The sequence below is a fragment of the Mastigoproctus giganteus genome, chromosome 8, assembly GCF_048544385.1.
Source record: "Mastigoproctus giganteus isolate SK-2022 chromosome 8, ASM4854438v1, whole genome shotgun sequence".
Taxonomy (NCBI): domain Eukaryota; kingdom Metazoa; phylum Arthropoda; class Arachnida; order Uropygi; family Thelyphonidae; genus Mastigoproctus; species Mastigoproctus giganteus.
In genome coordinates this window covers 204,984,205-205,009,800 of record NC_143582.1, presented here as the reverse complement: position 1 = coordinate 205,009,800, position 25,596 = coordinate 204,984,205, and the positions used below count along the sequence as shown (strand labels likewise).

The window sequence follows — 25,596 nt, the reverse complement described above, 5'->3', positions numbered from 1 at the left end:
CCCTCTTTATGAGATTCCAATTAGCATTGAAACTATCTTTGTAATGCCCATGAGTTTTTAATGAATAACAGATCCTCTTCTTCTAGTGATATTATTCAATTAAAAATAAAATTAGTAATTTTAGGTCAGTTCATGGATAAGGTCATCTCTAAAAATGAGTTTAGGTCCAAACCTGTGAGTATCCCAAGAAGAAAAATATAGCATTACCCACTCCAGACAGCAAGGCAGAATTATAATGCAAGGCTAATAATAAATAACTTTTCTGTTTATACTCTAGAATGACCACATAAGGTCAGAGGAACTGGAAAGTAAAAAGAGCACATGAACATCACCATATTTATTAGTTATGGGCTTGAACCAGTCACTACATACAGGTTTAGAAACCTCATTTTAGGAAGGCTGTAAATCTGTTGGAACAGTTGCAGAAAAGAGCAACAGGATTAGCTGGAGGCACTAAAGGATAATCTTACCAAGAGAGGTTTAGATTCTGAAAATTGAGGTGTCTGGAAATTATGCATCTATGAGGGGACCACTGAAGTGTTTAAAACTTTAAATGGGTTGAGTAAACTAAATGCTGATGACTTCTTGCTCTTTTTCAGACAATACACACAGGGAAATAAATTAAAATTTTAAAAGGATGGTTGACGGATAGATGTTAAAAAATTTGCCTTAACCCAGAGAACAACTGATAGTTGAAATAAACTTCCACTTAATATTGTGGAAGTGGGTACTGGATAAATTATTAGAAGGGATGAGTAACTGAAATGGGAAGGTTTTTTTTTTTTTCTTTTAATAATAGCTAATGCTGCATAAGATTACTTCCTTGCATTGTTTTGCCACTAAAAGTAAAGTGCAGACATTATCAACCCACTGCAGGATGGAAGCCTCCTCAACAATTCATGCTGAAGGAAATGGACCATAATCTGCCAAGCTGGTCCAGTGTGGGTTGGCAGATCGACCACATTTAGCAGTCCCGGTCTACCTTGAACCCCAGTCTACTCAAAGAGCGTGTGCTACTGCACTCCTGCTCCTGCCCACTCGGCTACGGAGGCTTTTGCCACTACTTATACTTAACTCTTTAACTAATATATCCCTGGCAGTGTCTCCCTGAATGCACACTACTCATACTTTCTCCAGTCATAGCTTTGAAAGTACAAGCAGAAAAATTATAACTAGATGATCTGAATGCCTTTAGGGCATTACTATTGTGATGAACTATGATATCCAAAATTATCTTATTGGTCAAACATGGCTTAAAAGATAGTTTACCATCTTTAATTAATATGATAGTGCGATTCATTTCACATTCCTGTAATAATTTTCCTTTGTCTGTTTTGTTGTATCCAAGAAAAAAAATATATATATATACATTTTGTAGTTTTTAGTTAATTTAGTAAAACAAACAAGAAAAAGAAATGTCTGATTTCAACCCCCTACAACTAAATACTTTGTAAATTATCATTTTAGTTAAGCAGATAAGCCTCAAAATATTAAAAATCACTAAAAATCTGTCAGAATAGTATACAGCAAGGAATTCCAACTTATACAGTTTGTAAATGGATGACAGTTTTACCAAGAGTACTACATTATTAACCCAGGAGTGGCAGTGCTTCCCTGATCAACATTAGGATGGCATGAGAGAAAAATTACTCCACACAATAAAGTAAGCAGAAAGTGATGAAAGAATGGTGAAAAAAAAAAATAAATACTATGAGATAATGGTTAGATATACACTGCCCTACCATTAATATCCAGACACCTGTCTTTAGACAAAAAAACAGAGCTTTTATTGTGTCATTTAACATTTTGTGCTGAAACCTTTTGCTTTTATGATGGCCTTCAATCTTCGTAGCATACCCTCAACCAGCTTTTTAAAAATGTCAGGTGATATGTTCCTCCACTCGGCCTTTAACGCAGCCACCAGTTCGGCCTTGTTCTTTGGGTGATCTCGACATGCACATACCCGACGATCCAATACATCCCAAAGATGCTCAATAGGGTTCAGATCAGGCTTGGCGCTGGCCAATCCAACTTTTACACACTTACATCCTCAAACCACTCTGTTACAACCTGAGCAGTATGGCATGGCGTGTTGTCTTGCTGATACAGGTATGAGCTTTTCCTGAAGTATTGTCATAATGTTGGAAGTGCACAATTGTCCAGGCTGTCCTGGTATTGCACAGCATTCATGGGTTTGTCGATAACGACTAATGGGCCAAAGTCAAACCATGAAAACTAGCCCCATACCACGACACTGCCTCCACCAAACTTCATTGTTAGGAGGATACAATCAGGAAGGAACTGTTCCCCTGGCATTCGGCACACCCAGGAAAGGCCAGCAGACTGGTAGTGCGAACATTGACTTGTCTGTCCATAGGACTGTTTTCCACTGCTCTACAGTTGAGGATTCGAGCTCCTTACACCATGTTAATCGGTGTAAGGAGCTCGAACGGTGTCTAGCATTTGTTGAGGTGATCAATGGCTTGTGAACAGCTACATGACCATTGTAATCCATATCATGGAGTGTCCTTCGTATTGTACTAGTGCTGACATTAGTCCCAATACTCTAACAGAGGGTTTGTGTGATTTGAGACAATGGCAAATTATGATTTGCACGCACAGTTCTTTGCAGAATTCTCTTGTCCCGTTCTGTTTGTTTTCAAGGTTTACCAGACCGTTTTTTGGCAGATTCAGTCTCGTTCCTCTTCCATTTGCATATGACGCCACTAACCGTTAACCTAGGGATCCCCAGAGTGACTGTGACGTCTCGTACAGACCGCTTGCTTATGTGGCATCCTATTTTCATTCCATGTTGGAAGTTTGTTAATTCTGTTGAACATGTCATCTTGCATGCCCACTTTTGCAACTGTCTGTTCGAAACCCAGTGTGCATATTTATAGCAGGTTCTGTGACATGTTACATGTGTAGGACTTGTTTCCCCATCCATGGAGGGTTTTTTTTTTTTTTTTATGAAAACCCCAAACACGAAAGGTATCAAAACCTATAGTACTTAGTACCGTGCATGGGTTGAAGGAGAAGTATGGGGGGGGGGGGATGCCGGAAACTCTGCTCTAGAGACTAAACATGGGTTTCACCACTTCAAGCCTCCAATAAGCAAAGTGGTGGTATTTCACCGGTTGATGAAAGTCATCTACCACCTATTAATGGTAGGGCAGTGTATATTTCTTATGCAATTACATTTTAGCAGAATGAAAATGTTGATACTATTTTCATTCTCTTAACATGTAAATTGTATAAGAAATATATAATTTACATTTTAACAAACAAAATATAAGTACATGTGAATTTAAAATGCTCCTTCATGGATCTTTACGTAAATGAGACTTAATTTCAAATTATAGTTTAAATGGAAAATACAGACACAATAATAAACATTACCAGGACTTATGACTGTGACTTTTCAGTCCACTTTTGACACCAGCCAATAACTACCATTAGTGAAACTGTAATTATGAGTTTGCGAATAATTTTGAAACAGACCTGCTTAGGTAGCAAAACTAAAGGTTCCAGTTGTCATTGATTTTGACTATATAGTATTTGTATAATACTTTACTATCCCTTTTACATAATTTTGTTGCTTTCCAATCCCTACTACTTCTGAGAGAAATTTTTAGACCTTGACTTATTTCGCTTTGATAGAGGTTTTGGGCCTTTTTCATTTTGAATTCCTATAAAGTTGTTTGTGACAGAAAGCTTTTTAAGTAAATTTGAAAAAAGACCTGGACCAAGTCCAAAGCTAAGCCTAGAAACTTCACTTTTATCATTTCTTGTTTCATGATTTCTAGTCAGGCACTAAAATTTCAATAAACTAGAGTATATGCAAATAAATTATTACATCGTCATCAGTGGAGTAGGAGAATTTTTATCCCAAAACTAATTATATTCAAAGAAAATTCTCTGTACAAAATAATTTGTAAATCAAAAATTAGTGGTTCTCTATACTCTCAATACCTTTCCCTGCCACATTTCTCTACTCACACATAGAGAAATGTGGCAGGGGAAGGTATTGAGAGTGAGAGCAATCAAAATTTGGGTAAAAAGAATTCCATATATATATTTAAAGAATAAATGCAGCAAGATGCTTTTTCTCCCATGCTACCACTCCTAAGTTAACATGACTTGTATTGAAATTGTGTATATGGAAACTAAGTTTCATTTGCTCATAATTACTATTAATTATACCATTTAGCATTACATTCTCCTTAATATGTCATAAGGTAAACAATGTTATTCTGATCCTGTATAAATATGAGGGCTATCCCAAAAGTAATGCACACTGTGCACGTGCTCCTTATTTCATATGCCTATGCGACTGACATTTATCAGAACAATAATTTGAAGTTTAACCTCAACATTAGTGTGCTTAAAACAGAGTTCCAACATTGAATGTTTGTGCAGAGGCTTTTAAAAATGGATGCTAATACTGCTTCAAGTCAGATTACAATTTCAGAACAAGGATCTTTTTGGTTGAATACCTACACGAATCTATGAATAGTGTGTGGTGAGCTAACAGCAGATCATAGCAATTTCATGCTGGTCTCAAAGGTTTTGTCAAGGTCAGACCAGTTGAAGACAAGCAGCCCTCAGGTGGACTGATAAATCTGCAGACAATACACTGGCAGTCATTATTACCACCATTTGGGAGGAAAACACACACAAGCCAACAAATCTGGGAACCAAAATCATCTGTTCCAATAAATTTTAACGTTAAGTGTTACAAAAAATAAAAAGGTCACATCCCAATGGGTCACACATTTGCTATTAAATGAACAACAAGCAAAGTGTAAAAAAATTGTAATGCAGTTATTTGCAGATTACAGACAAGGTGAAGAGTTTTTAAAACACATTTTTGCCATTGATAAGCCATGGACACCCGAATGAATCTGAAACGAAGTCACAATCGTCTCAGTAGAAGCATCCATCTTCGCCACATCCCTCTAAATGTTGCCAGCAACAATCAAAGGTGCAACAAATGGTCATCATGATCATTTGTTGCACCTTTGATTATAAGGCCATTATTGTCACTGATTGTATGACACTTGGGAGATTAGCAACTGGAGCCTACTATACATTTCTTTGTCAGAAATTACACCTGAAAATTCATCAGAAGTGGCCACAGATGCTGGAAGCTGGTGTTCTGGTACTCCATGACAATGTAAGGCCACATATCGCATAGTCTGTACAGTTTGTTTTTACTGATAACAAGTGGGAAGCACTACTCACCCACCTTATAGTCCTGATATGAATCCTTGCAATTACAGTCTATTTCCAAACTCAAGGAATGGTTGCACGAACAAAGATTTCTGTACATCGAAGCAATGAGTACAGCTGTTACCCAACACGTTGTTGTATTAGGGCAGTGGTTCCCAACCAGTATATCTTGGCACATTGATCTGCTACGAGATTAGGAAAAATCCCATTGAGGTCAATGGTAATCACTATTTCAGTGTACCATTAATATTTGTCTTTTAACTTAAAGTGTGACTTGAGTGACAAAAGATTGAGAACCACTGTATTAGGGTTTTAGGAGCATCAGAGACTAACAGATCGGTAATTGCTCGTGTCACCCTCTGTGAATTGGAGATACATTTGCACATCTCCAGTCCATGGGGTACTCCTCTGAGTCCAACGATCCTCTCATAATCATGGCTAAGGGTTTACTTACTTCCTTTGCCGCCTCCTTTAATATAACTGGATAGATTCCATCCACCCCAGGTGCCTTTCATGTCAACAATTAATGTTTAATGTCAACAATTTCTCCTCCACTTTGCTCTCAGTTATAGTTTATATAAGTAAAGAAGTCTTTGTTGTTTTTCTTTGCATCCTTTGCCGAAGGTTTCTCATAATCTGCCTTCGCTTGCCTAACTTCCTTTGTGACTTGATTAAAGGCTAGCTTATATCTACATATAGGCTTCTGTGTCGCCTGATAATTTATATGCATTTTTCTTCTATGCCACGAGTCTCATTAGTTCATCTGACATCCATTTGGGCCTAAACCCTGAACAGCATTTCTTAGCTGGTATGAAAAGCCTAGCAGCTTCCAAGATTAATTCCTTGAATGCTTCCCATTTAGAATTTGCTGTTGGTAACATCATTAGTTGGTCCCACTGTATAGGATTTAAAAAGTCTCTGTGACCACTGTAGTCACCTTTATGAAAGCAAAAACCCTTCCCTTTACCCCTGATGGTAGTTAATTTAAGTAAATCTAACATCAGTACACCGTGATCACTGCCACCTAGTGGTTCCCTTATCTGTAAATTCTTAACGCATGAATAATCACTGCTGATAATTAGATCAAGAGTATTACTCCCTCTGGTTGCCCCTCGAACATGTTGCTGTAGAAAACAATCATCCAATAAATCCACAAAATTTTGCTAGTGTGCAAGTGACCAATCCACAAGTTCCGGTCAATATCTGAGAAGTTAAAATCCTCCATTATATGACATTCTGATTTACTGGCGGCCCCACTCTATTTCTCTGTATAGTTGTTCATTGTACTTATCAGAGTCATTAGGCCTATAACAAACTCCTACCCTCATTTTTACTTCCCCAGTGCTTATGTCACCTGGATGCACTTTCTTAGATTTTGTGTTTCTTAACTAACAGCATAACCAACCCCCTCTTCCTACCTGTCTATCTTTTCTGTACATATTGTACTCCTCAAATTCCAATTCTGCATTCCTTATATCTGTGTGACACCACGTCTCTTATATCCCAACAACTGGGATATCAGGTGGATGTCTTGACCAACACTTCAAATTCATCAAATTTATTTGCTATACTCCTAGCACTGGTGTTCATGCAAGTATACACGCACCTGTTCTTACTCTTAGTTACCCTAACACAGCCTATGTATTTACTTGTTTCATGGTGACTCCCAGCAGTTCCTGGAATCCCCAGAAACCCTACTATCAAGGCTGCTGCTCATTCCAATAGAAGCAGTGCAAGAATCACTTCCACCTCTGCCTGTGGCTACTGTTAATCTATTAGTCTGTGAATTCCCCCAGGTTAGCAATGTTCCGACCCACCTAACATTGCCTCGATAGTATCAGCAAACATTCTTGCACCCTTTCTATTTAAGTGTATCCCATCCCTGTAGAATCAAACTTTTTGAGTGAAGGAAAATTTTTGTACATGTGTTGTACAATTATCCCCTCTCATATATTTAAATTTATTAGAGGTTTATACATTTAAACATATGTAGTAATACTAAACGTAAAGATGTCCCCGAGTATTTAGTTTACTCAACTCCTAATCAGGTTACCCTGCAAATGTCTGACTTCCAAACACTGTTAACATTAGCATTAGCAGAGGCACATGATGCAAGAAAGCTTAAAAAAAAAAAGAAAAAGAAAACTCTTCCATTTCATCCCTCCATTCGTTCCAAATACCCATCTAGTCCAGCCCAGCCTTAAATTTATTTAGGCTATCAACAACAAAGGATGAAAGTCTGTTCCATCAACCAACTACCCGCTGGCTAAAGGCAAACTTCCGCACATCTATCCTACACCTGTCTTTCCTCAATTTGAATTTATGCCCTCTCAAATGATTATTCTGAGCAAGAGGAAGAATCTCATCAGCATTGGGCATGCTCAAACCATTCAAGGCTTCATACACATCAATCAGATCACCTCACCGGTGCCTAGTCTCCAGACACTGTAATTTGCAAAACTTAAGCCTTTCTTTGTAAGAGCAACCCTTTGTTCCATTCACTAATCTCGTTTCTCTTCTCTGTACTCGTTTCAACAGCTCTACATCCTTCTTAAAATGAAGCCTCCAGACCTGAATACAGTAGTCAAGGTGTGGCCTGACCATTGCCTTATACAAGGGGATAATCAACTCTTTATCCCTGCTAGAAAGATTTCTGTATATCATTGACAAGACACCATGAGCTACTCTTGCAGACCGTCTGCACTGCTCGGAAAACTTCATATCTGCCTGCACAATTACCCCCAGGTCCTTTTTGTTCTCTACCACTGTCAGTGTAGTACCACACAGTTGATACGTTACTCTGGGGTTACTGCTTTCCATATGTAGTCCTTTACATTTGTCATCTCTCAGCTCATCTGCTCAACTTTTCTAGATCCTGTTGCAGCAGCGTACTGTCATTAGTGTCCTTAACAACCCTGCCAACCTTCGTATCGTCTGCAAACTTTGACATTAATCTTGATATACCGTCATCAATATCATTTATAAATACAGAAAACAACAATGGACCCAACACTGAACCTTGAGGGACTCCACTAATAATATTAGTCCACGATGAGCAGTGACCATTGATTACCACTCTCTGTCTTCTCCCACTCAACCATCCCTTTATCCATAGCAGCAATTTGCCTCCAATGCCACACTGCTCCAATTTGTGCAGCAGTCTTCCATGTGCAACAGTATCAAAAGCCTTTCTAGATCCAGATATATATCAAAGTTATTCCCTGCATCCAGTTCCTTTGTGACCACATCATAGTATCCAATCAAATTGGTCAGGAAAGACTTTCCCATAACAAAACCATGCTGTGTCTGAGCTATAACTGAAATCGTGTCTAGATGATCCTGCAGTGCTTCTTTTACCAGTGCCTCCATTAATTTTCTGGAACAGAAGTTCAACTAACAGGTCTATAATTATTTGTGTCGCCCTTTGATCCTCCTTTGTTAATTGGGGTCACATTTGCACATCTCCAGTCATTGGGTACCTCCCCTGAGTCCAAAGAAGCTCTCATAATTACGGCTAAGGGTTTGCTTACTTACTTTGCTGCCTCCTTTAATATAAATGGATAGATCCCATTCTCCCCAGGTGCCTTGTTTATGTTTATCTTCAACAATTTCTCCTCCACTTTTCTCTCAGTTATTACAAAATCATCTAGCTCACTGCCAGAGTTCAATTCACCTCTGGCATTCCCCTCCCTAAATAACTCCTCATGTGTGAATGTAGATGCAAAATACTCATTTAGTTTGTTAGCCACCTGAGCAGGATCATCAACAGTTGAACCATCAATATCAAGTGGACTAATCTGATTCATCCCTTTCCTTCTAGAATTTACGTACGTAAAGAACTCTTTGCTGTTTTTCTTTGCATCTTTTGCCAAAGATTTCTCATAATTTGCTTTTGCCTGCCTAATCTCCTTTGTGACTTGGTTACAGACCAGCTTATATCTATCATAAGCTTCCATGTCACCCATTAATTTATATGTATCCCATGCATTTTTCTTCTCTGCCATGTCTCATTAGTTCATCTGACATCCATTTAGGCCTAAACCTTGAACAATATTTCTTAGAGGAGTCAGGAACCTTACTGCAAAGAAAACTGATATAATTTTAGGACACACACATACCACAATAAACTCTTGTAAAAGATTTTCTTATATCCATGTAAAATGTAATAATTAAAAAAAAAACTTACGGAAATCAGACCACTCTTGATATGAATACAAATCTTATCATTCTTCTCTGTATGTGAAAAACATACAGAGAAGTTGATGAAAAATCAACAGTCCACATTTTTACTAAAATGGGATCTCCATGCCTGTATGCAATATCGAAGATGTGGCATAACTGTGGCTTTATATAATGCAATCAAGTTTTGATAAAAGTTTAACCTAAAATGTATTTCTGTTAATACACAATACAAATATTTCAAGATGAAAAAGCTGTGTATTAGTTTTGTTGAAATTAGAGGAGATTCTCAAAATAATCATCAGTAATCCCCGATCCCCAAAATCTGAAGGTAAGTTTTGCAATCTGCACTACCAGTTCACCATATAAAAACCTGTCTGATTTAACACAGACACACATATATAGTTACACACCAAACAGCTAAAAACAATGAAATGGTTACAGATAAAACTTACGACATAGGTGAAATATAGCATCACAAGCACTGATGTGGGAAAGAAAGGCATTTCCTAAACCCTGGCCTTCACTAGCTCCTTTAACAAGTCCAGCTATATCTACAACGTTCAAGAAGGCAGGAACCTTACTGCAAAGAAAATTGATACGATTTTAGGACACACACATACACACCACAACAAACTCTTGTAACATATTTTCTTATATCCATGTAAAATGTAATAACTGAAAAAAAAAAATAAATAAATAAAAAAACACCAGTAATATGAGGACTTGTGTAAAAAAGCAACTGCATTTAAAAGTTTTCAAAACAGTGAAGATGTGCATGCAAACATGGCTGTTTGCAAATATGGAAAGATAAGAATCAGAGCAGCCCTAGTGATATCGATAATGTCAGTAATGGCTTCTTTGAAGGGTAAAAGGATTATATTTATAAATCATATTTTTTTTACTGTTCTCAAGAGAAAAATATTCAGAAGTGTGAGATCCAGCAGCATAGCAGAAGCCACTGCAGACACTATACTGTAGGGCCTCCGTATCTAGAGAGGGGACCCCAAAGATATGAAACAAATAACTTAAAATATTAACGGCATTCCTTTTCCTAAAGTCTATACATTATGACAAATATTCTACAGATATACAAACATTCTCTCACAAGAGGTTACTCTACAAGCTGGAACATGTTGGGATCATGGGAAAGATTCTAAGACAGCCGGCAGGGCAGGAGGCAGAGGGCTGTGATTAATGGTTACTTTTCAGATTTAGCTAACATTAGAAGTGGGGTCCCCAAGACCACTGTTGTTTCTGATTTTCATAATTACATTGGTGGAGGGATAGAGAGCATGATGTCAAAATTGGGAAAGTGATTAATTATCAGTGCCAGCACAGCTTTTTTGGGATGATTTGGACAGACTTCAAGGATGGTCAAAAAAGTGTACTTTGGTTTAATGCAGCAAAATGCACAATCTTATAGTTGCAAAATTAGCAACCCAAAAAATTTATACAGCTGATATGGTTGAATTAAAAACAGTAGCAGAAAGGGATCTGGGAGTTTATAATACAATAAAGGAAGAGATGAAGTTTTTCAAACAGGCAGAGAGGTGGCAAGGAGATCCACAGTGTCCTATCAATGATTTATCAAACAATTGTTTATAGAGATAGGGAAGTCATAATTCCACTGTAAAGAGCAATTGTAAGACTTGGAATAGTGTCTAAGTATGGAGCTGACCTCAAAATAAGATATCAAGCTTCTTGAAAGAGATCAAAAGATCAGCAAAAGGGCATCCACATGACTTACTGAGGTCTATAAGGCTCTGAGAGGGAATATTAAAATCAATGAAAGTGGGATTTTCATTGTTATGGTTCCAGACCCAGGGGACATAAATTCTAATTATTAGGAAAGACTGGATTGTAGGAAGTTTTCTTTTAGCCAGTGAGCTGTTAATTACTAGAATAAGTTAGCTCCACGAGTAGCAGAAACTAACAGTGGGGAAATTCATAGCAGCTAGACAGTTATCTATGTGAGGGTTATTTTCTTTTTATATTTATTATTTTTATTTAGTTATTTTATTATATTTTTGGCTAGTTCACCAAAAGCCTGTGGCTTTATGCTATATGATTAATACTATTCTGAAGCAGGGTACTCTGCTCACTACTTTGAATCTTGGTATAAGAAAAGTAATACTACCAAAAAGAATAGTGATCTTCTGCACCATTGTGAGAATTTTCTGACAGGTTTTAAAATTACCAGATAAGTGGTGAACTGCTGTTAGAATCCAGTAAGGACTAGTCTAGAGGCCCGGATGGGATACTTACAGGCATACTTATAATAAAAAGTCAAAAGCCATCCAGTTATTTCAATTCTTGGGACATGTAAGCAAATTGAAATGTGCTTCTGTAACTTTAAAAAAAATGCCACATATATTTCCAATGGTCTAGACTGCTGATACACCCTGTACGTTGATGCTCAACTTTTAAAAACCAAGAATTTATTCTTTTTGATAAGACAAAAAGATTATGGAATTCATTAGGAGTTAAGCAAATAGGTTTAATTTTTCCAATTCTTGAAAAGTAAACAGCCAAAGATAATGTTTCTTATAGCGAGAACATGCTTCCGTATTAAGGCATTATTTAGAGAGAAATCAATTTGCTCTATAATATTAAATGAACAACAAGGAATAGCTCAGTTTACATAACTAAAGTCTCCTAATTAGAGAAGAAATAATTGAATTATAAAGTAGACAGTGGTTCTTAATGCAGATTTTACTGCAATAAACTTCATGAAATGCAAGAGATGACTATAAAAAAGGTGGTGGACTTACATGGTGAATATATGCTTAATCATGAATTTAAGGAAAACAAAAGAAGTTTACTTATGCACTGCAATATGTGGTATTTGAGAAAGCCAATCCAGCCATCATTAATAACTACAGGCCTAATTTTTTAAATTAGTTCTTTAGCTAAAATAACTAAAGCTAGTGAAACTTGAAACTAGTGATGAAACAGCCTTTCAAAAAATAATCTACCTCAGTATATGCATTGTTTTGTTAAATGAAGATCCACCACTATAGATATTTTTCACAGAGCATACAATACATTTGTGAATGGGAAACTGCATGGAGATGTTTTCTGGATCTCACAAAGGCTTTTTACTAAGTTTCACGAGAAAGTATTAATAAATAATAGGTAGAAAATATGTACTTTAGTCAAAGCTTAAATAAAACTGGCACTCACGTCATGATCCGTTTAGTTGCATGAATTATATATATATAAAAAAGGGGATATGAGAAGGTCTCAGATTAAAAACTAAAATCATAAGTTAAAAATATTGGGTTAAAAATTAAAATTAAGCTCAGAGGAGGAAGAAGTGCACCGTGTCATCCTCCAGTTGTCAGTTTTAAAACATAAAACTGTAAAGTTACATTTAAATGAGAATAAAGCCAATAGTCGCGAACGATGGACTTTTGTTAAAAACATCTTCAGTTGGCACTAAGGAAAAAAAGGATAGAGAATTGGCGTGAACTTTAAGTACCCAAAATGTTTTGCTGAACACGTGGTATTTTAATGTGCGTGAGATTCCAAATTGGGGAAAGGGAGGCCGAAGTTTGGTGTTAAGCCGGCACCATTCTATTATGAGAGTTTTGTATTGAAGGAGCTTGTAGCCTGAATTTAATTTAATAATGGTAATTGCAGCATCAATTGTGGAGTTATGGTTGTGAGTATGCAAATGTTGAGAGAGCTCGGTGTTTCCTTGACGTGTTTGGAAACTATTAACGTGGTAGTATGCACATGTATTTGCGGTAGTGGATGATCCAAATTTGTGGGTTGTGCTCCCGATGTAACACACGTTGCAATCTGACTGACAATTGACTAGATAAACTATATTATTAATATCTCCCGTTCCATATACGTGGGTTTCTTTGTATTTGTTAAAGGGAGTTCCTAATTTGTTATAAGTGGAGAAAATTAAGGAAATATCTGTGTTAGCGAAGACTTGACATAAACGTCTGGTGATTTGACTATGATAAGAGAGGACAACACAAGTATTTGAAATGTTAACCTTTTTTATAACAGAATTGTTAGGGTTATGAATTTTATCCTGTACTGCTAGAATAGTTTGTTGAATTAAGTTGACTGGATATTTCCTAGCTGTAAACTTTTTCGTGAGGTATTTTAACTCAAAAGCCAAATCATCTTGTGAATATTTTAAGCAATATTTTAAGGTATTAATGACTTGATTATAAAGAACGAATTTTTTATACAAAGGGGGTGATGCGAATGAAAATGTAGGCATTTGTGTTTGTTTTTTTCCTGTAGATTTTTGTACCTAGTCTATTGCCCATTATATATATGGTTAAGTTCAGGAAATTAATTGTTTCTAATTGTTTAAATTAAAAAAAAAAAAAAAAATCCATTCTTTATAATAAAGTTTTTAATGCCTTAAAATATTGCCATTCGCAAGATGATTTGGCTTTTGAGTTAAAATACCTTGCGGAAAAGTTTATAGCTAGGAAATATCCAGTCAAATTAATTCAACAAACAATTCTAGCAGTCCAGGATAAAATTCATAACCCTAAGAGTCCTGTTATAAAAAAGCCTAACATTTCAAATACTTGTGTTGTTCTCCCTTACCATTGTCAAATCGCCAGACATTTACATCAAGTCTTCGCTAACACAGATATTTCCTTAATTTTCTCCACTTATAACAAATTAGGAACTCTCTTATACAAAGAAACCCACATATACGAAACGGGGGATATTAATAATATAGTTTATCTAGTCAACTGCCAGTCAGATTGCAACACGTGTTACATCGGGAGCACTACCAACAAATCTGGATCACCCACTACTGCAAACACACGCGCATACTACCACGTCAAGAAAACACCGAACTCTCACAACCATAACCCCTCAATTGATGCTGCAATTACCATTATTAAATTAAATTCAAGCTCCTTCAAATATGAAACTCTCATAATAGAATGGTGCCGGCTAAACACCAACCTTCCGGCTTCCCTTTCCCCAATTTGGAATCTCACGCGCACATGAAAATACAAAGTGTTCAGCAAAACATTTTGGGTACATTTCAAAACATTTCATAAAGTTCACACCGATTCTCTATCCTTCATTTCCTTAGTGCCAACCGAAGATGTTTTTAACGAAAGTACATCGTTCATGGCTATTAGCCTTATTCTCATTTAAACATAACTTTACAGTTTTACATTTTAAAATCGAACAACTAGAGGATGATGCGGTGCACATCTTCCTCCTCTGAGCTTAATTTTAATTTTTAACCCAAGATTTTAGTTTTTAATCTGAGACCTTCTCATACCCCCCCCCCATTTTTTTATATAATTCATGCAACTAAATGGATCATGAAGTGAGTGCCGGTTTTATTTAAGCTTTGACTAAAGTACATATTTTCCATCTTAACTTTCACCATTTTAAGCTCTTGCTATTTTTAATTATAATAAATAATAGGTATTAATGGTTAATAAAAGTATAATAAATAATAATAAATAATCTATGGGCTGAAGACTGACACTTGGTTGATTTGTTGGCTATTATAGGGGATAGTTACAAATTTAGCTTTATTTGAAGGGTGTATATTCAAAATAATTAACTCTTCTTTCAGAATACTATGCATGGACCTCAAAAGATCTCGGTATGATTTTAAGTGTGCCAATTTTTCTATGTACATATAAAATTTACATTATTCTTGGTCTGAGTATGCTCCCTAAATGTGGTCATCTCACTGGAGATTATTATTTTATTATTAGCTATATCGTGCAAGGAAGCCTGAGGCTTTTGCTGCACCAGGCCAAAAAAAAATAATAAATAAATAAAATAAAATAAATAAATATTCCTGTCAGAAGTAGAAGGGAATCACCAAGAAAGAGAAGAATGATGATATCTAGCTCAGGTGCCTGAGTGTGCCAAGTCCATACTCACCAGATGTGAGCCCTTGAGAAATAAAAAGGTGCAGAATGATGTTATAAAACATTTATGCTGTATTAACCTTTTCATGAGTACATGTTTCTCAAGTACTATATTTTTTAAGGTAGCAGAAAGTACATTTTAAGTGTCTATTTGTGTAGGACTAACTTGAAATTTTTCCAGAACATGCTGCCATCTCTTATCTGTGTTTCTAACTAATAGCAGAGACAATTTTAATAGACGCCAGCATGAAAATAGATTTGAAAATAGGAGAAGAATATTAAACTATCAATCACTTTTTTCTTCTAATTTTAGCTTTATCAAAGCTGAAATTGATTGACTGATTGATTGATTAATTTTTGTTTTTATGGGCATGATACTGAAATTGAATTTAGTGATATATAAATGGATATAGAAGATATTATTACTTCAAAAAAAAAAAATATTTATTTTTTATGGATTTTTAAAAAATATTTTAAACATTTTTTTTTTTTTTTACATTAAAAAGTCTGATTTGATTTTTGATAATAATTTTACTCTAATGCTGGGCAAATGAAAAAGAATACAGAGTGTCTACAGGTCTAAGATAGTAAAGTCATACCAAAAAGAAATATTTGGAACTCATTACATTACAGGCTGTAATGTTTGTGCAGACATAATACTCGATTTTTTTCAAAAAACCACATCCTGAATTTTGCTTTCTGGCTACTAGCTCACTGCAGCCTTCAGTAATCCTTCAGTTTTACTGCTGTAGGTTACCATTCTTCTTCAAGTTTTTATTTTTATTTTTTTATTTGCATCCATTATATTGAAATGGAAAAGAATTTTTTTTTTTTTTTTTTATTAAACAAAAACTTCTGCTCATCAATGAAAGTGTCAACTTTAATGAGTTGCTACTCAACAACATGGAACAAGGACTACATGCTCTTGATGACAGAGTGACGCTTCAAAAATTGCATACTACCAATTACAGGAAGGAAAACCAAGGGGAAAAGAAATTTCATTATCATTATCAAAAAATAATTTTCACATATTAAATTTTAAGTCAAATCTTAAGTCATTTTAATACAGTTAACCCTCATATAACATGGTAGTTAAGTTCCTATAAAATGTTTCATTGTGCAAAACCGTGTTATACAGGATTAAGAAAAAGTACAAAAAGGGGGATTGCGTTCCAAAAGCTAACAAAAATACACTATTTCATTAACAAAGCTATACACCATTCTAGATTTCGTGTATCTTCTGCTCTTTTTAAAAAAATCAATAATCTGGGTTTGTTTGTTTTTGCTTGATAAATCTTTATAAATTTCATCATATGGAACTAAGCATTTTTGAACTTGGGGCTTCTTTCATTCAAGAATCTGCATTCAAAAAATGAGATTCTAATTGCTCGGCTAACTTTATGCCTTCCCATACCCTTTTTAGTGTAAAATTTGGAAGTTTAGAATGTTCATCTGCACTATCATCCTCTGAATTGATTTAGTTTTACCTCCAATATCATTTCCACCAAATCCGCTTCGCCAGCCTCTTTTTCTGCCAGTAATTCTTGAACGTCTTCAGTAATCGCATCTTTATTTATTTTTTTGGGAGCATCGGCTACTAAGGCCATGTTACTCTGTGTATATTGTCTATAAATTGCACGTGTCCTGAGGTCGATTTTCTGTTTTTCTGAATGAAAAACCTGAGTTTCTGGGAGAAAAAACCATGCTACTCTTGTCCGAGCCCGACTAACTCAGCCATGCTGTGAAAAAGACACATAAAAATTCCTCCTGGCATCGACGGGATTTGGACTTAAGTCTTTTCCACTCGATGTGGGCAGGAGGATGATTCTATCAACTATGCTACCCACGAGGGCTTCAGTAATCATATTATCAAAACCTTCCCCTCCTACCGATGTAGCAAGTTCTACTATCGCACTGATTCCGTTTTCTGCCGGTTCGACCATATTTCCTGAATGAACTAACTCTGGCCATACATTTTTCCAACACACACCTCTTGACAGTTTTACTTCTTTCAGCAATAAAGCTATGATTCTGATACAGTCCACAATCGAGAAATGTTTCCATGCCTCCATTACTTCAACAGATTTGGAATAAATTTTTTCCAAAATCCATTGTAATGATTTTCTGATGTAATTAGTTTTAAAGATGGATATAATGCCTTGATCGGCTAAGGTAAGAAAGCCTGCACGAGAACGATGAGAAATGTCAGATAACTTACACGGAAAATTAGTTTTCCTGATATGGCACTCTAGCGCTGCTCACTCGGTAAACAGACAGTAGGTGTTATTGGTCTGGAGCAGAAATCGAGAAGGATATATTGATTGACAGGTAGGCATGGCAAACGACGAAATGATTGGTGGTGGGCACGACAGACGACAAGCTACTGCGTAGTCACTGGTTGGCATTATGATATGTATTTACCAGTAAAGCACGGTGCATAATAGTTTTGTAATGAACGGTTAACAGGTAACAGTAGCGATGAATCTTTTAAGGTGCTGATTGACGTTATGATATATGTGTATATGTACGAGTGTCTTTAAAAATAAAAGTACAGTAATAAAAAATTAATATTTTGTTAAAAGACAATTTATGTGCTAGTCCACCCATGATTCTAAAGAAAATTAGCCCCTCCATTTCAGGAGGGGTTCAAGCTCCCATGGGATTCAACTGGAGGTAGCCTGACCTTTTTTCACCATTAGGGCATATTATTGAACAAGAAAATAAAAATACAGTCATAAAAAAATTTATTTTTTTATGAATGTATTTCTAAATATGACTGATTCTAAAGAAAAAAGGTTAGGTTACTCCCTCCACTTCGGGAGGGGTTAAAGCTCCCATGGGATTCAAGTCAAGGTAACCGACCTTTCTGCACCATTAAGAAATACTGTAATGGTGAAAAAAGATTAGGGCATGTGCAATTAGGACAAGTTACCATTAGTGCTGCTAAAGTGATACTAAACTGATGTTAACGTGTGTTGTGTTCGCACACCAATCAGCACACCGTTTGCCACGCCTACCTGTCAATCAATATATCGTTCTCGACTTTGCTCCAGACCGATAACACCTAAAGTCTGTTTACTGAGTGAGCAGAGATAGAGTGCCGTATCGGGAAACTAATTTTCTGCGTATGTTATCCGACGTTTCTCGTCGTTCTTGTGCAGGCTTTCTTTATCTTCGCCCCTTGATCTAATGGCTGAATAAAAAAAGAAGTTGTATTAACCTAGTACAACTGTGGTGTTAGGAACATAACTTCAATGTTTAGATGACTTAAATCTTTTGGATGGCCTGGTGTGCTATCCAATAGTAATAAAACTTTTCACAACAAAATAAAATGCAGGTATTTCTCAATAATTTTTTTTGACTAACGAGTCAACAGCAGGGATTTAAAAAGAGTGAAAATGTTGAAAAATTACATCCACCATAATAGCAGGATTTTTCCTGCACAAAAGGTCAAAAATATCCTGTTATGCGAGATTTACCGAAATTTCTAACTGTGTTACATAAGTACCGTGTTGTGCGAGAATTTCCGCAATTTATCAATTGCATTAGAGCGAAACTGTGTTGTAGAAGTACCGTGTTATATACGGGGGGGGGGGGGTTGCCTGTATATAAATATATAGTATGTATGCAAGAAAAAATTTACATTTTTGCCATATTTATGAGTTTTTCTTTAATCTCGTAGATTATCTGGGTAAAAAAAATTTCCCAACCACTCTAGATAATTGAGAATTGACTATATTTAAAAGCATTTATGTACAAAATTTCACCCCTCAGAGCCTACCACTATGCAAATTGACCACACAAAGCCCACATGCATTTAAGAGACGCTGCTGAAAGGATTAAAAAATATGGTTAATAATAGCAAATCTTATTTGAAATGATGTGGCGTTTGGGATAGGTATACTTCAAGAGTAGAAGGATCAAATTACACCTGTCTTAAATGAACTGGTCCTATCAGAAGTGTGCCAGAAACCCAAATTATTAATGGTTTATTAGCGAGATTGTTGAATGTGTACAGCTTCATGGGGATTTCCATGGAGTGAAATGAATTCATTTATATTTTTATTTTAAAAACATTTAGATACAGCTAAATGCTTAAAAAAAAATTTTTTTGTTTTTTATTATTTTGCCCAATATCAGGGTTGTTGTCAAAAATTAAATAAGGAAATTGTTGTCAAAGATTAAATAATAAATTTTTTTAAATTCGTTAAAAATCGTGGTTATTATTATTTTTTTTATTGCCGTAATATTCTTTATATCTGTTTATTTGCCATTTTTTAAATTTCATTAATTTCTAAATTTTAATGTATACAATTTGGGCTTTTTAAAACCCAAATCGGTCTGATTAAAATAGGTCAAATCTTTTTAAAAGAGCGCTATAATATTTAACGATAATCCATCCACCGTGAGTCAAGTTGTTAGATGCGGACGGACGTGCATAATAGCCAACAGACGCTTTACACAAATATGAATGCGCCTTCCTAAAAATGAACTATAGAAAACTTGAAGTCGTTCTTTGGTATTCCGAAGATGGGATTAGACAAAATACCTCTAACCATCCAAAGCTGTACTTACAATAAAATGTCAAGATGAAAATAATATCGTAATTACTCAGAAATGACAGCGATTTCCACCACGCTTCTCTTTATATACGCAAAACGTTTTGGTCTATGTTTTCATAAGATCACAAGAAAGAAAATGCAATTACAAAACTTCATTTATTTATTTTTACAAATTCCTCTCCCATTTTCAGCAAGCCATACACATTGCATACACTTTACTCATTCTTGAATTTTTCCAAATCCTGAAGACGGATAAACGAAGGATGTTCTCAACATATGAAGAACAATTTATTATTTCTTTTTTCTTCTTTGTAAACATAAAGCTTAAAAGCTACTGTGACCATCAAAGTTTAATGAAAACGGACTATCTAACATAGTACACCCTCTGTTTAATCAAAAATGAACTTAAGATAGCCAAACTTGAACTTATGATACGGTATACTGATAACAGACGGCAATAAGGGAGAGTCAGTAACCGCTGCTACGTTTATCGGGACTACGATCAAATTCCCGTCAGCGCTTCTTGGCTGACACTGTACACAGGGGTATGTGTGAAAATTATGAGGCCGCTCCGAGAAAAGCCATTATTTGGATCTCGCAATAATTATCTTCGGGTGAAATTACGTGGCAATTATTTACCATCAACCCAGGCATCCAAGCAGCTGAAGAGCTGAAACGGAGGCCAGATAACATCGCGTGCTTTCCCTCTTCCTCTGGGCTAGACAGCCCATCCGACCCCACTGGATCTTTATCAAAACTGAACTACTTGTCAAGTCAAGAGAACGGCATCTTTGTTTATTTATTTACAAGCTGGAGGGCAGAACATAAGCAAAATAGGCTAAAGAGCGTCCGAATTTGTCGCTTGTTTTGGTATATTCCCCCCCCCCCTTTGCAATCTCTCTCTCGTGGTTGCAAAAATATGAAATTAAAAATGAGTTTACTCATTATCTTCGGAACTTGTACCTTCCTCATCTTAACAGATCAGGTACATTTATTATTATAGACTTTGGTGGCCCGTAGACATTTTTTCAAATCCACCTAATATCACTGACTTTATTATATTTAAACAATCCTGGAAAAGAAAAAGAAAAAGAAAAAAAAAAGTGTTAGGTTTGTGTAATATGTAAGTTTATGACAGATCAGGTACAGAAATATATCTTGCTGCGGTTAATAAAGTACAGCCACAATCGACATGTTGGAAATAAGGATAGTATAATATCCTTCCCCGCCACCCGGGGACTTAACGCTGGTCATATTTCGCACGTACCACTTAATAAATGTCCCATTATGTGTTTACTCACGTCCTGTGTGTCATTTTATTATATCACTTTAAAAATAAAAATACAACATATCAGAAGATATTCATAAAAATATAGCTCGTAATTTCTTCTTTACAGCTCATAATTTAAAATATATTGATGAAATTAAATTAAGATTTGGACATCAAGACTTATCTATTTAGCTCAGATTTCATATAATTTGATTCTGCATTATTTAATTCGAAGTTTATAATGCAAAAGGATATACAGTAACAGTGCACGGCCAGTATTCTAGTGCAGTGGTCTCCAAAGTGAGGTGCGTAGATGATCCATTGGGTAATTTGGTTTTTAGGAGCATTAGCAACTAAGGCCATATTGCTCCGAGAATATGCGGTGGTCATTCCCTGACCTTTTCGCATCCTCCGTATTTGGTGGTCACGGGCTCGAACCCCGGTCTAATCAAGAAGCGTGTGCTACGCACTGCCGCTCCTGCCCACGGAGGCGCCGGGTAATTTGGTAAGCAGAGCGAGCGATCCAATCCTTCCATTTGGATCAACGTACCTATGTGAGGTGCCTTTCTCTGCAATGACCATTAACCTTAAGTTTAGAAATAAACTTAAGTTGGAACCAGATCTTCGGTTTTTTTTTTTACCTTCGGATAGCTGTGTCCCAAAATATGAAACCAAGATACACAGCAATAATGAAAAATATTCAAGCACACTGTTCCTACTAAAAAATGCTGTTGATTTGATTTATACCAACTTGCACTTTAATTTCAATTTCGTTTTGTATTTTTGCATCTTAGATTGTGATTTTTTTTATATGTGATTCTAGATATAATGCATACCTGTAAATTATTTATAAATAAAACAAATAGTATTACATTACATTTACTACACTTGTTACATTAATGATTTCATATCGTTTTGTGCTTGAAATTCAATTCAATTTTATTTTGTATTTTTTAATTGTGATCTTTTAAAATTATATGCGATTTTATAAACGTGATTTTAGATGTAATGCCTTCCATGTAAATGATTCCATATAAATTTAAAAAAATATATTAAACTTATATACATTTAATTTTATATTCCGGGGTGCACGACCCAAAAAGTTTGAAGACCAATATTCTAGTGGGCTATGGAGAAGTCTCCACTACTCTACGGCTAAGTCTTTTACAGTTGACAGTAGACTGTCCAAATAACGGCAACCCAAATGCCACACTGAGATTGGATGTTTACATACGGCGCAGATGTCCTGCAGTGCCGAAAAAAAAAAAAAAAAAAAAAATAAATAAATAAAAAAAAATAAAGGAAACGGCGAGTCACGTGATTAATGTATTTGTTTACGCTCGCCATTTTCGAAGTGAATTCTGTACTGATATCACGGATTATATCGCTGTTTTACATTTATTTTAAATTAAAATCCCCTCACTATGGCTGCTAGTTAATAAACCTCATACAGAGAAGAAGAACATTATAAAGCTTAGCGAAAGGCCGCCGTAGCCTAGTGGTCAGGCGCGCGGGTGCATAAGTACATGTGCCTTGAGTGACCGGGGTTCAAGCCCGTGACTGCTGAATATGGTGCTGTTTCTTGTATTCAGTCTATCTTGTGAACTCCTCTGACCGTTTGGTCGTCCCGGAGTATAAACAGAAAATTTATTTATTATTATATAATCCAAACTATTACATCAGGGTCACCCGGAATGTTAATTCGACTACCCTTGTGTATTGTTCTATAAATTGCATGTGTTCTTTGCTCGATTTGCCTGTTTTGCTGGACGAAAAACCTTGCTATCTACGCCTGAGACCCAGTAACTCGGCCACGGAGTGTAAAAAGCCTATGAAAGTTCCTCGCGTCATCGACGGGATTCGAACCTGGCCTTTTCCACCTGGTGTGGGGAGGACGATGACGATACTACTGTGCTACCGCACAGACTAAACTTGATATAATAAAGAAAAGAGAACGGAGGGCGTAAGCAGGGGTGTATTAATTGCAGAATATAACATAGTATCATCAACATGTTTTTTTTTTTTTTTTCAGTGCTATTAATAAAATTGCATTCTTAATCTCTTTATTTCTTAGTTGACCTCATTATTTCTGCATTAAATACATTAAAAAATTCACATCGTGTGTGTTCAGTGGCAAACTACGAATTCTGGAAATCTCCCCCGGAAATCTCGAACGAGTGAAGAAAATCTTCGTGTCCTTTAAGAACTACTAGAATGGGGAAGCTCCCCCCGCCCCCCACCACACCAAACAGAGGTGAGCCCAGCAGTATAACAGTTTCGCCACTGTGTTTTACGTTCAGTGTCGAATCCAGTGTTTGCACCGGGAGGGGGGGGGAAGAATGTAAACTTCGGGGGTACGTGTAGTATAGTGTATGTTACAAACAAATCTGATATATTTATGAATGTTATCATAAGAGAATATGGGAAAACAAAAGGAAATATTTATTATTTAACGTCTAAATACTAATAGCCAGTTTACAAAAACCACATTACTGACAATAATCACAGTTTAATAATACGAAAATCACCGATTAAAATTCGCAAAAAAATCATACAAATTATAATCAAACATGCAAGTATTATAATAATCTTCTTCTTCTTTGCATATGTATCAATCACTTCATTTAAAATATTACGATAGCTCATTCGAGCCTTCTACGTGTATCTTATTGCAATATACAGTACAGGTACATATGTAATAAAATGATTGTAAAATGTATTCTTTATAGGCTGCGACCAAACCGTCTTGTTTGCGGTATACAAAGGTAGAATTAGCCACGAGTAGACTCTTGCTGTGAAAAAAAAAACAAAAAAAAAAAAAATAAAAAATAAAATAAAATAAAAAAATAAAACAAAAAATAAATAAAATAAAGGGAATGTGAAACCAATAAAGCGAAACTACCGCCGATTGAAATAGTTGCTGCAGTAGACTCCTCTCTCTGCCTACACATTGTTTAGCTCTTCCCCTGAAAGCCGCGGGGCACTCTCTAATTACAATAGCATCCATCAGGAACCAATTCAGGCGAACCTATTCACGGCTTGAGACCCAGTTGTCTTGTTTGCGAAAGAATTAGTCGCAAGTAGACAGTTTGTGTGAAATACGTACTATGGAGAGATGCTTTGTGTGAAAATAAAGGGAACCTGAAAATCATAAAACGAAAATGCCAACACTTGAAATAGTGGCCTTTAGTTACAATTTGTGAGGCCAGAAACATTGCCCATTTAATTATTTTGAAAATTTCGTGTCTTGAATTTTAGTGATTTATTTTCGCCGTGTACCACCTAACGAGTATCATACTTAGTTGATGTGATTTTTTGTGTTGTGTTTATTTGACATAAATTTATTGAATTCGTGTTTTCTAATTACAACATTGATAATATGGTCCCTAAAGGGTGCAATATGAAGAAAATTTCAATTAAAATTAAACAAAAAAATGTGGCGAAAATTTCAACGTCCGTGGTCTTTGAACGAATATAGATTTTAAAACATACAATTTTGAATTTCTATTCTATTCTTTTTTGTTATTGCTGATTGTCCTAAATATCTGCGTTACTGAATACCGTCTTCTGAGGGCATCCACAGAATCGCGACCTCAATCAGACATCGATCCCGATTACTAATTCATTTATTCTTTCTGACCTGTTAGGTTTCTAAAACAAAATCCAGAAACGTAGCCAGACAAATATCAAATTTCGTTGCTGGGGGTGGGATCTATACCCTTTATTTTACAAAACAAAATAAATTTACATACCATGTATCATACGAAAATGAATTGGTTTTAAACACAATTTTGATAACATAAAATAATTCGTTTATACTCCAACACAATTTCAAGGTAACTAGAAGAGTTCGTTGTGGCTGTTTTTTTTTAGCAGCCAATACACTAGCAACACAGTTAACTACCACTACTTTTTTTTCTTGAAGCATATAGAATGCAAAGCTAACTGTTTTGTTTTTTAAATTCATAAAATATAAACAAAAATAATAATAAATACAATGGAACATTGTTCCGCCATGCATTTTATTATCTGGGTGGGCCTATTTTTTTAAAAATGTTATTTACTTTTTTGCTTTGGCAGCATCATTTATTGTTTTTTTTTTTTTTTTTCTTATAAGTTAGTGGATAGTTGAATGTTGGTTTGCTATAAAGGAAAAAAAAAAAAACAATAGAGATCACAGTATTTGTATTTTTAAAATAAATATACCCTCAGTCCACAATATGTGAACTCCTACACCTCTGCAATTTTGTTTTTGTTGAAATGGCAGTAATGTGTCACACTGTTTTCTTTTCTGTACAGATATTTTCCTTATAAACTGCTGAATGAACAAACTGTCATTTTATATTTACATAAAATTAGAATCAATATATGCAAAAACAGTTAATGGAGGGGATTAATTAATTCATTCATTTTTTATGGAAACTCCAAGCATGAGAGGTATTAGAACCTACATACTTAGTCC

The 25,596-nt window shown here is 35.6% G+C and overlaps 1 protein-coding gene across 1 annotated transcript in view; it reads right to left on the bottom strand.

The window, feature by feature from the left end:
• LOC150082216 (obg-like ATPase 1) overlaps positions 1-25,596 on the bottom strand; it is a 333,082-nt gene that overhangs the window by 167,550 nt on the left and 139,936 nt on the right. The window contains exon 5 of the mRNA XM_090380053.1: positions 9,867-9,994. Within this exon, the coding sequence (XP_090236179.1) occupies positions 9,867-9,994 (128 nt within the window). The remainder of the gene's footprint in view (positions 1-9,866; positions 9,995-25,596) is intronic.